The sequence below is a fragment of the Oppia nitens genome, unplaced genomic scaffold, assembly GCF_028296485.1.
Source record: "Oppia nitens isolate AA-2021 unplaced genomic scaffold, nextdenovo-longstitch-racon4-pilon3 scaffold5_pilon_pilon_pilon, whole genome shotgun sequence".
Classification (NCBI taxonomy): Eukaryota; Metazoa; Arthropoda; class Arachnida; order Sarcoptiformes; family Oppiidae; genus Oppia; species Oppia nitens.
In genome coordinates this window covers 3,440,328-3,453,012 of record NW_026533243.1, presented here as the reverse complement: position 1 = coordinate 3,453,012, position 12,685 = coordinate 3,440,328, and the positions used below count along the sequence as shown (strand labels likewise).

At 29.0% G+C, this 12,685-nt stretch overlaps 3 protein-coding genes across 3 annotated transcripts; 2 read left to right on the top strand and 1 right to left on the bottom strand.

Annotated features, from left to right (window-relative positions):
- Positions 1-376: 376 nt before the first annotated feature.
- LOC128961816 (ADP-ribosylation factor-like protein 16) lies at positions 377-975 on the bottom strand. The gene has a single exon (XM_054308099.1). It carries the CDS (start codon positions 937-939, stop codon positions 427-429), a length of 513 nt encoding a protein of 170 aa, XP_054164074.1. The 5' UTR covers positions 940-975; the 3' UTR covers positions 377-426.
- LOC128961814 (isoleucine--tRNA ligase, cytoplasmic-like) lies at positions 757-6,505 on the top strand. Its single transcript, XM_054308097.1, has 4 exons — positions 757-778; positions 2,838-3,046; positions 3,130-5,316; positions 5,377-6,505. The coding sequence occupies exons 3-4, from the start codon at positions 3,180-3,182 to the stop codon at positions 6,474-6,476; spliced, it is 3,237 nt and encodes a 1,078-aa protein (XP_054164072.1). The 5' UTR covers positions 757-778; positions 2,838-3,046; positions 3,130-3,179; the 3' UTR covers positions 6,477-6,505.
- Positions 6,506-6,911: 406 nt separating this feature from the next.
- On the top strand, positions 6,912-10,248 carry LOC128961815 (exocyst complex component 4-like). The gene is made up of 4 exons (XM_054308098.1): positions 6,912-6,989; positions 7,069-7,759; positions 7,849-8,006; positions 8,086-10,248. Exons 1-4 carry the CDS (start codon positions 6,924-6,926, stop codon positions 10,246-10,248), a joined length of 3,078 nt encoding a protein of 1,025 aa, XP_054164073.1. The 5' UTR covers positions 6,912-6,923.
- Positions 10,249-12,685: the final 2,437 nt, after the last annotated feature.

Here is a 12,685-nt window from a genome sequence, read left to right as displayed (position 1 = left end):
ATTTATAGATTATTATTATTATTACAATAAATAGAACTAAAATTTAAATATTTAGAATAAAATTTCATTGAAATATTCAAAAATAAATTTCAAATTCATAAATTTAGTCAAACTTTATTATTTATCAATACAACTCAATATAAAGTTTAATATAACATTTGTTTTTCAAATATTATAATAAAATGTGTTGTTTAGAGTTCAATATGTGGTAACACAAGGAAATAGATTCCCTGGGAATTCCCAGAGAGTACGGAACATAAGGAACTTTAGGAAAATAAGACGAGGGATGCAATCATTACAAACACTAATAATATTGAAAAATTACGATTTAGTCATTTATTTTATACTATAAATTAAATTATATTACATTATTATAATACAGTATTATGTGAATTGTAATAATAAAAATAGTAATCATTTAATCGATTAATTATAGCGTAGTATCCAATCATAAACTAATTGTAATCCCTTTCCCGTAAGACAACTGGTCTCATAAACAGTGATTTGTTGGTTAGGTAGTGATTGAATCAAGTTATCAATCATTAATAGATACATAATTTCATCTTTTCTTTGATTACAACATTTATCACATTTGTTGAGAATAACTAATATATGTTTAGTATTGATAACATTGGTATCGGACAACATCTGACACAATAAGACACAGGAGTCACCAATTGTGGACATATTAGTAGAATCGACTACAAAGACAATGGTTTGACTATCACTATAGTATTGATGCCATATTTCAGCCATAGAACCGCCTACTTCTTCAATGGTAATTGTTTTGGACTTAGTTTTAATAAAACCAATATTAGTTCCCACAGTTGGAACCGTTGACGGAATATCCAAATAGTTTGTCGCTTGAAATTCAATATTTTGTAAGCGTTTTAAAAGTAATGACTTTCCCGAAGCTGACTGTCCAACACATAAAATCATTGTTGTTATAGTAGTCTTACAATTTGCTTGATATAATTGTCATAAAACTACCATGATCAATTATCATCAATTATCATCAATTATTATTATACAGTATAAATATTCATTGACTTTTAACATGTATCGCTATGGCAACACTTTATTATAGACATCACACATCAAAAAATATAAACTAAACTTATTTTATACAAATTGTCACAATTTTTTGTCACAATTTTTGTCACAACTATAATATATATTTTTATCCTAAACTATGATATTATTGAGATATTGAAAAATCGTTACCATTTTATCCTTGATATTTAGTTTTTTTCAATTTTAATTATAATTTAAATTATTATTTTTATCAGCTAAAATATTGTACATTAATAAATAGTTTTATATAATATAATATATAATATAACCAGGGTTAAATAAGGGGGTAAGGCCAAAATACCCCCTAAGATCGAGATTTTGGGATTTTACCCCCCCTCCAGACTTTTTGACCAAATGGGAAAAATTGTCGCTTAAAAACGAGGAGAAATGACCGGCGAAAGGCGCCGAAATATTTTTAAGTTTTTAAAAATTTTAATTTTAATTAAAACTATTTTAGTACGTGTTTGTTTTTAAAATTTATATGAATCTAATTATTGATTAAAAATAAGTAAAAAAGTTAAAATAACGTTAAAACTCCTAAAAATAACATAATTTTAATTAAAATATTAAACTAAAAAATTAAAAATTACCTATTTGTTGAAAAGAATAATCATATTACAATTTAAATAGAAGTATAAGTTAGTTTAAGAAGTTAATAAAACAATAAATACTTATATTGTAAAGTTTTTATTAATAATTTATAAAATTTTAAATAAAAAAATTGAAAATATTTTCAATTTTATAATTAATATAACTAAAACTTTTACGAAAATTGAGTTAAATAATTAGTATTCAGTCAGTATTTGTATAAAAATAACATTAAAAAATAAAATAAATATCTATAAACTATAAACATTAAATATTATTAATTATTTTAAAAGTTAAAAATTACTAAAATACTAAAAAAAAACTCATAGTGTATCATTAATGCTTTTATCAACTATTTTTAGTATTAAATACATTATTATTTTATTTTTTGTTAAAATTTAAGTTTTTAGTTTTAATTTTTTTTGTATTGGAAATTTTACCTATTTTCCTGGGAATTTATACGGTAACTTATAGGAACTTTATCGAATTTACATGGGAATATTCGGGAATTTAAGGGAATTTTCTCTTGATTTTCGAGAATTTTGTAAATTTCACCTCGGTCTACCCCTCCCTAAAATCCAAAACCTTGCTTAACCCTGAATATAACTTTTAATTCTTCCTCCAAAATTGGAAACAGTTTTTCTTAACTATTATTTATTATTATTTTCAACATTTTATAATTTTAAATTAATTGTAGATTCAATTAATTAAATATACGTTTCAACAGTTTTCTATAATTAAACTATTTTTAAAATAATAAAAAATATTCGAAATTTATAAATAATACTGTATTTAAAAATGAATTATCAAATTACTTGAACTAAACTTTAAAATTGAAAAATTTCATTATAATAATGAATTGATTGCATTATAACGTTTTACTATTACATATAAATTTTAATCTTTAAACAATTTTGATATATTTAATAATTTAGTATTCAATTTACAGTACTTTATATATTATAATACATTTAAAACTTATCATAAACTGCTTATGCAATTCAAACACTAGTTTACATTACTATACTGTATTGTAATCTACAGTTCAATAGATTAACATTTATAATAACATTTTATTGATAATTTATTTACAATTTATAGATTTATCTAAACTTTAAATGTTTATAAATTGTGAATAAATAATATTTTAATATAAAATTGTTAACAATTTACAGTCGAAATCAATCGATATAACAGTGGGACCGAAATTTGCCTAAATTTGGATTCAAACGTTATTTATTATTTTAAACAAGAAAATTATTATTAATATTAATAAAGTTTGATATATAAAAAAGTACCGAAACTCTGGACACATGTATTATTAAATCGGCAAATATTACACATAATTGTTGTCTAATTGTATATGAATTGCAAATAATTAGCGGTAAGTAAATAGCAATTGATTTATCAAATGATATACTGTTTGTGATGTTTTGTGTAACAAATTGATCCAACATTTGAACACAGATTTGTCAGATAATTGTGTTTTTTTGTGGACATATTGTTGACCTAAAACAATGGTAACACCGGTTCCCGAGTCTATTGATTTCGCTAAAGAAGAGGAGAAAGTATTGTCGTTATGGAAGAGTTTGAACGCATTTGAGACAAGTCTAAAGCAGTCGTCAACGCGTCCAAGATATGTCTTTTTCGATGGCCCGCCATTTGCTACGGGACTGCCTCATTATGGCCATATACTTGCCGGTACTATCAAGGATATAATCCCCCGGTGGGCACATATGGAGGGACATCACGTTGAGCGTAGGTTTGGTTGGGACACACATGGATTGCCCGTTGAATACGAGATCGACAAGAAGTTAAACATTAAGAGTCCCGACGATGTCTACAAAATGGGAATCAAAGCATATAATGATGAATGTCGTAAAATTGTTATGAGATATGCATCGGATTGGGAACAGATAGTGACCCGATTGGGCCGTTGGATTGATTTTAAAAATGATTACAAGACATTATATCCGTCATATATGGAGAGTGTTTGGTGGGTCTTCAAACAGATCTTTAATAAAGGTCTTGTCTATCGGGGCGTCAAAGTGATGCCGTACTCGAGTGCTTGCAATACCCCGTTATCTAATTTTGAAAGCGGACTCAACTATAAGGAAGTGGTGGATCCGGCAATCATAGTTAGCTTTCCTTTAGATGAATCACCGGATGTGTCACTAATTGCTTGGACAACAACTCCGTGGACTTTGCCATCAAATCTTTTGCTTTGTGTTCACCCAGAGTTGGATTACGTAAAAGTAAAAGAGACAAAAACTGGCGCTCAATACATATTAATGGAGGCCCGACTCGAGGCTCTCTACAAGAAACCACAAGAATACACAGTCTTAGAGAAATTTAAAGGCAAGACTTTAGAGCACAAGTCGTATAAACCATTGTTTCCATACTTTGAACACTTGAAAGAAAATCACGCTTTCATTGTTGCCTGTGATACGTATGTGACGGCCGAAAGCGGTACGGGTGTTGTCCAATGCGCACCATATTTTGGTGAAGACGACTATCGGGTAGCACTCAATAATGGTGTCATTAAAAAGGATGGGGATGTTGTTTGTCCATTAGATGCCAGTTGTAAGTTTGTTGAACCAGTTGTTGATTATCTGGGAGTGTATGTCAAAGATGCCGATAAAGACATTATTAAACATTTGAAATCAATTGGAAGATTAGTGAATAACAGTACAGTTAAGCACAGTTATCCGTTTTGTTGGCGCTCAGAGACGCCACTTATTTATCGGGCTATTTCCTCGTGGTTTATCCGCGTTGAACATATGAATAATGCTCTCTTGGAGTCTAATGCCAGCACCTATTGGGTACCAGACTTTGTGAAAGAAAAACGGTTTGGCAATTGGCTTCGGGAAGCAAGAGATTGGTCCGTTTCTAGGAATAGGTATTGGGGAACACCTATACCTTTATGGATGAGTGATGATGGAGAGGAAGTTGTGTGCATTGGTTCTATTGAAGAGTTGGAACAATTGAGTGGACAAAAGATTACAGATTTGCATCGAGAAAACGTCGATCCAATTACAATCCCTTCACAATTAGGTAAAGGAAATTTGACTCGAGTTACTGAAGTATTTGATTGTTGGTTTGAATCGGGAAGTATGCCATATGCTCAGTCACATTACCCGTTTGAAAATCGAAAGATATTTGAAGACAACTTTCCGGCCGATTTTGTAGCTGAAGGGGTGGATCAAACTCGTGGCTGGTTTTATACTCTTGTAGTTTTGGGAACTATATTATTTGGCAAACCTCCTTTTAAGAATCTAATCTGTAACGGATTAGTGTTGGCAGCCGATGGCCAGAAAATGAGTAAAAGCAAAAAGAATTATCCCGACCCCATGGATGTGGTAAACAAGTATGGCGCCGATGCTTTGAGACTATATTTGATTAACTCGCCGATAGTAAGAGCAGAGAACTTGCGTTTCAGAGAGGAGGGCGTCCGCGACATATTGAAGGATGTGTTCCTTCCGTGGTATAACGCTTACCGATTCTTAGTACAGAATATTGAATGGTTTGAAAAACAGAATAACCAAAGCTTTGTTTACGACCAGTCAATGGTATTGACCTGTGATAACGTTATGGATAAATGGATTTCATCTTTCACTCAAAGTCTCGTCCGTTTTGTTAAGTCTGAAATGAAAGGTTTGAGTTAAAATTTATAGTACCGGTAATAAAAAATAATAATTTTTATTTTATAAATAGCATACCGACTCTATACAGTAGTTCCTCGACTTATAAAATTTGTCGATAATTTGACCAATTGGTACGTTAGGATGAATAGGAAACGTATAAAAGGTGATTATGGAAAGGATGATACAAATAAGGCATTGCATACACTGTTTAGTGTTTTAATGACAATGATTGAAATGATGGCACCTTTTACGCCATTTTTAACTGAACACATGTATCAAAATTTAAAGAATTTGATATCTGATAAATCAGTGGCAGAGAGTGTCCATTATTTATTGCATTCTCCCGTTCGCGAAGAGATAATTGATGAAATAGTTGAGAGACAGGTATCTTGTATGCAGTCTGTTATTGAAGTGGGAAGAGTATTAAGAGACCGAAAGACATTACCACTGAAGTATCCCTTACCCGATGTGGTTATTGTTAGCAAAGATGAAACTATTTTAAATGATGTCAAGACTCTCGAACGATATATTTTGGATGAACTAAATGTCAGAGAAATTATAGTAACGACTGAAAAGGATAAATACGGCATTCAATTGAAGGCCGAACCAGACATCAAAGCACTTGGACTTCGGCTAAGAAATGAGTCAAAAGCTGTTATCAAAGCTATTAAAGAATTAACTGATATTCAACTTCAAAGTTATCAGAATAATCCCAACGAATTTGAAATAACCGGACATCAATTAGTGGCCGGAGATATCAGAATACAGTATACTTTTGGAGGAGACTTGACTTCCGAGTTGTCAGATAAATATGTGGCTGAATCTGATGGTGATATTCTGGTATTACTTAATGTTAAGCCAGACTCGTGTATGATGGATGAGGGCATCTCTCGAGAAATTATAAATCGTATCCAAAAATTGCGTAAAAAAGCACAACTCGTGCCTTCAGATGATGTAACTGTTTATTATAAAGTGGATGAAAGTGGAGAGTTATATAGGATTATCAAACAATTCAATGAATTTATTGGCAATACATTGAAAGCACCCATAAAATCAATGCCCGTTCCTAACGATTGGCATATTGTTATTGAAGACAAACAGACCATCAAAGATGAGACCATTGAGTTCATCATTGGATCACAAAATGAAAAACTGGCGAATAATAAATAAATTGAGAAAAATTTGTTTTTAAAATATTTAATAATTATATGATTAAATTAAACCATTTTATATATTGAATATTTTTTAAAAATTTGTAAACACTTTAGTTAAAAAACAGATTAAAATTAATTTATATTAAATTATTTGATAATACATTTGATGTAATTATTTACATAGAGATGGCGTTTACTCGATAACCGACACAAGTGTTGAATATTTACATGTATTTTGTTGTCAATCAGTAAAACACCCAAACATTACATTTAAATTAAATAATTAATTGATTTAAATGTCATTTAATTGACTATCAATTAGACAATGACTTCATTGAAAACATTGAAGTATTTGTTTTGATGACAATCAAAGTTAATAATAATTATTATAAAATTAAATTGTTTTTAAAGTTTTAAATCAATTTTTAATTGTTTATAATTTAAGTGTAAAATAGTGGTGAAAATGCAATCAGAGTCACAGCCAACACGTCCGCCACGACTGACCCGTACTTCAAGTAAAGACGCGACGGTAAGTGTATGACTAATCAATACTACTATAGCAATATATTGGTTTGTCTTTAATCCAATATCTTTGTCAACACTTGTAGTCTGTCATAAAAGGAGGTCTATTAATGTCAGTGATTCGGACACTGACCTCATCGCGAGACTCGAGTGATAGGGACAGAGAGAAAGCAAACTTAGAGCGAGAATTCAAAGAGTGTGACCACAAGTTGTCTGAACTGGTGGTCTCACACCATCACGACTTGTTTCAAGTGATGTCCGCTTTTTCAAAGATATCACAACGTTTGAAACAATCGCGAGAACGAGTGGTCGTCACAAGAGATAAACTGCAAACGTGTCAGAAATTACTTCATTGCAAACGCGATGAACTCAAGAAGTTATGGTTGGAGTCCATCGAGAATAAAGTAGTTCTCGAGTTATTGGATAGAGTAGAGACAATGATGACTGTTCCGCAAAATGTTGATCAATATATACAACGTAAACATTATCTTCACGCCACTCGACTTGTGGTGAACTCATTGAAACAAATGGACACCGATTTGGTGGATGTGGATGCGCTTAAAGAAGTAAAGTCCGATTTGATTGATAAAAAAGAGTCGTTATATGAGTTAATTGTCGATGAATTACACAAACACTTATATATCCGATCGACAACTGATTTGATAAAACGATTCAAACGTCACGGATCTGTAAGACATACTTCAGACAACACTCCGGCCCGCAAAATGTCTGTCGCAGACATATTATCGCCGGCACTTCAGATTGGAGTTAATAAAAGTATTACTAATTTCTGTTGTTTTATCTATAAATTATATATTTTAATATATATTTCACCAGTAATTTAAAATATTTGTTTATTATTTAAGAACAACGAATACAATCGATGTCACAAATAGGCTTAACATCTGATGACTCTATCGAAGAGGACATTAATGTTAGCGATCCGGAAGAGGACAGCAAAAAATTTATATCTATTTTAATCAAATGTTTGGCACTATTAAACAAAATTCCGGAGTCTATAGACGTATGTTTTTATATTAAAACATTTTTAGATGTTATTATATAACTTATATAATAATATAATATATACTATATTTTTATAGATAATTAAGGAAAGATGTGATAAAGAGTTGACAAATATGGCTAAGCGAACGGGTCGTGAACTGACTGCCGATGCACCGGAACCTTCATCTGAGTGGACGGCCGATAGCAAAACGATTCCTTATGTCTTAAATTCTTCATCACTATTAGGAAATTACGAAAACAAACAAAAAACATCACATATTTTACAGAATTATTTTGATCTTTTGTTTCAACAATACCGGACAGTTGTCTTTTTGCACGATTCAGTGGTTTTAGCTAATCTTCAACGACTAGAAATGGATAAAAGTTTTAATATTGAAATTAATAATTTATATACAATTCCTGATATTTGGACTAAAGTTCAGATAATACTTCAATATGTTATGGACTTATATTTAGATACAAGTGGTGCTCATACCAGTGCTAAAGCAAATCATACGACTAATCAATCGACGACATCGACTAATGCAGTACCGGCTGATTTGTCGTCATATTTTGTTAAAAGGAGAGGTATTACAGCAGCTGTGACTACATTTAAAGCAAAGAAAGCGCCGTTATTTAGATTTGAGGACTCGTCGCACGCAATATCATTAAATGCATATTTAGCCGAACAAAAGGAAACTCTAAAAGATAAAAATGAAAACGAAGCCGAAGATAACATGGACTCAATTGACTTTACTCTAAACACATCAGATAAATATATTGTATATCCGCCACAACCGGACAACATTGTTGTCATATTTAATCCAATGATAAAATTTATTCGAGAGATCGAAGACGAACTTGAACTCGAAGATGGAAATCATTGTTTACTTTATTTATATTTAATTTCGTCTGCAAAAAGTTATTGCAATCAAATAACACACGATTTGGAGCGTACAATGGATTTGGCGAATAAAAGTTTAGATATTTGGAAATTACAAACAGATTCCGAGGTTTTATCTAATTTAGGTCTTAACCGACCTATTCTTCACAGTACAGCAATGATCGATAGAGCCGTTTTTGATTTGAAAAACTTGATGTTTGCGCTGCCATTATTTGCTGACGATTTTCTTACTCTTATCTGTAATTTATTATCCAATTATAAAGAGATATGTTTTTCCGCTTATAAGGGTATAGTACAGCCCGAACCCGAAGATAAACGAATTATATCCGCCACGTGGGCTAAGGACGAGGATATTAATAGATTCCTTAAATCATTGCCCAATTGGTCCACTTTATTGAGTGCTCAGTCAGAAAAACAACGAAAACCTCACATCCGAATGCTATCACAGGAATCTCGTATGACTTTTGATGAGTCACCTGAAGAGGTTAGACTAAGAAATATGAGGGAATCGGAAATATTGACGAGTAATTTGTCACAAGAATCTTCAATACCTAATCATGAAATATTATCAGATGTGGTTCAGCTTAGAATACTGGGTCAACTCCACCAATCAATGGAATGGTTAGGCAAGAGATGCGATGAGTTAGTTAACTCATTACCACAATCAAGTGATGGCAGCTTTTTGTCACCGTCTGTAACCGAACCTAAATCTAACTATGAATTTATGCCATTATCTGATGTTTCAATTGCAACCCTTAATCAATTGTCTCGTGATTTTGAAGAGTTAGCTGAGACGTGTTTACTTGTCCTACATTTGGAAGTACGTGTTCACTGTTTTTATCATATATTACCGATATCTCAAAGTTCATTCGCTATGGGTATCGACACACAAGAACCCGACCCAGAAGTGATCCGATTGAATAAAGACTTATCTGCTATTAATGAGGCACTGGATGTTGTTTTAGAGCCGTGGAAATTAAGATACATCTTTGAAGGTGTGGGACATTTGGTGGCAACTATTCTTATAAATACAACAAATAATATAAAGAGAGTCAATAGTAATGGCGTCAAAAAGATGTGTCGAAATATATTTGCAATACAACAGAGTTTGACCACAATTACAATGAGTCGCGAAGTGGCGCTCGACTACGCGCGTCAGTACTTTGAACTCTTTTATCACACCATCGATGAAATACTTACGATAATTGTTGAAAAGGGCGCACAGTTTCAGCTCAATGAATACATGTCTGCCATTACTTTATTACACAGAAGTATCACCGGTAGGGATCAACAGTCACTTGATTCGGCCATTAAAAGATTGACTGAAATCCTTAACGAAGTGGCAGTTTCTTTATAACTTTAGTTGCATTATTTAAATTTAATAAAAGCTTTATTTAAAGTTAAAATTAAGATAAATTAAGTTATAATTTTCTATTTAATAATACAAATATTTATTCTGTAAAAAGATTATCGCTATAGACTATTATCTGTAGGAAAATTTGCCAAACAGTTATAGAAATATTTGCTATTTTATGTCATTGATATAAAATGTTATAATAATTTTTAAAATTTTAATAAAACCTAAATAGATTTTTTTACTTAATTTAAAATATATTGTCTACAATATTTTATATTACATTTTTTTTAATTTAGAAATTATTTGTTTTGTTATTTTATAATTTACTATTTAAATTAAAAAAAACAATATAATATATTAATTTTCCAAAAAAGACTAACTTTAATGTTTTATTGCCACTATTTATTATACAGTACAATGAAAATATGTGTAGTCCATCAATAAATATAGTTTTAATACATGATTTGAATTGGCTAATTTTTTAAATAATATATAAAATTATCATTTTTATTTATTTGTAATGCAATAATGGTAACATATATTACTATTAATAAAAATACTAATTTATATCTAATTTGTAACATTTATAATTGAGAATATAATATTATTTATGAAATTATTGTTACTTAATTACATCCGAGTATTATAATTATAACGCATAACCTGTAATAGTGTATAAATAATATTTCTAACATGATAATTTTAATATTTTAATGTTATATATTTAGTTATATTTAATTGGTTATTTATTTTCACTTTTTTTAACAATAACTAGATTTCAGATTTAATTGAAAAGTCATTAATCTTTGTTTTATTTATTGCAAAAATCATTTCAGTGACCGAATTATGTTATTTTTTAAGAGATCAAAACTCTTGACAGAAAATAAGTAAATTATATTAATATGTAATCTTATTTTTAATTAAACAGTTGTCAAAATTTGTTACATAATCTCCAAACTAATTATAAGTACTGAGATCTCATAAACATTTTCTAATTTAAAGATATTATCAAAAAATAATAATATAATATAATATATCCTTATATTTCCGTTGGTATTTTTAAGTATTCAAGAAAGTTGTAAAACATTAAAAATAATTGTAAAAATAATAGCGATTTATTGCATGTGTGGCTGATTTTTTCATTGAACAGCTTATATAACAATTGTGTACATCTATTAGCTATTTTGTTTGCGTGAACTCTCTTATCGACTAACAATCAGTTTAAGCTAAAAGACTAATCATTAGGGAAAATAAGTCACACTTTGAGGAGCAAAGCCTTTGAGCCAAAAATGGGAATAAAAATTAAGACAATATATTATATATAGCTTTTGTAAATGAAATGTGATGTGAATCACAATTGCCTCCGATATTACCTTTTATGTGTTGCCATTAAATAAAAACAATAAATTTGCATAAAACTAAAATTAATTATAAATATTTAATTATTCGCGCTTTTTACGTTAAATATTAAATTTTTAATATTTTTTATTTATATTAAATAAATTATTATTATTGAATAAAACATAAATTATTCTATATTTAAAACAATTCATTAACATTTATTATTAACAAATTGTTAATAACAATTATTTAAAGTTTGATTGAAATATAATTTATATACGGTATTATATACGGTAAAAACATATATAACAATGTTAATATAAATTTAGTACAGTATTTTAAATTGAATATTCATTTATAAGATAATAATATTAATTTTATATCAATATAATTTAGTTTTTATTATTTATACTATAGTTTATTTTAATAAATTAAGTGATATGAATCATATGATACAAATGTGATAATTATTATTTATACTTCAATCGGAGGTCAATTGTGGTCAAACACACTACTTATAAGCAAACAAATATAACCAAAATATATCCTAAATTAGTTAATAAAAGTATTTTTAAATATTTAGATTTTATCACTAATAGTATTTAGCAGGAACAACAAATTGAAATTTTTACAATTTTATATATTTAATTAATTATTAGAAGTTATAAATTAAAATTATAATACAGACAATACGAAAACTCATTGACATCACGTTTGGTGGACATTACAAATAAACATAAATATTAACTAACATTTTATTTAGTTTTATATGAAAATATTATTTAAATTACTTTATTATAATTATAATCAAATAGTTATAGAGCTTAGTTATACAAAGTATGAAAATTGTAACCTATTTATTGTTTACCTTATAAAGATAGTGTTTGATTTTAAAGTAACTAAAATCCGGGTGAAAAAATGTATGAATAGAAAATATATTATTACATACGGTATACAACACTTGTATTTAAAAATAATTTATATATTAAAATTAAATAAGTATAAAGAATATTCCAAAACATAAACTTTATATTTTATGACACAATTTTATTTAATAATAATAACAATATTTTAGTTGATTCACTTTACAATATTT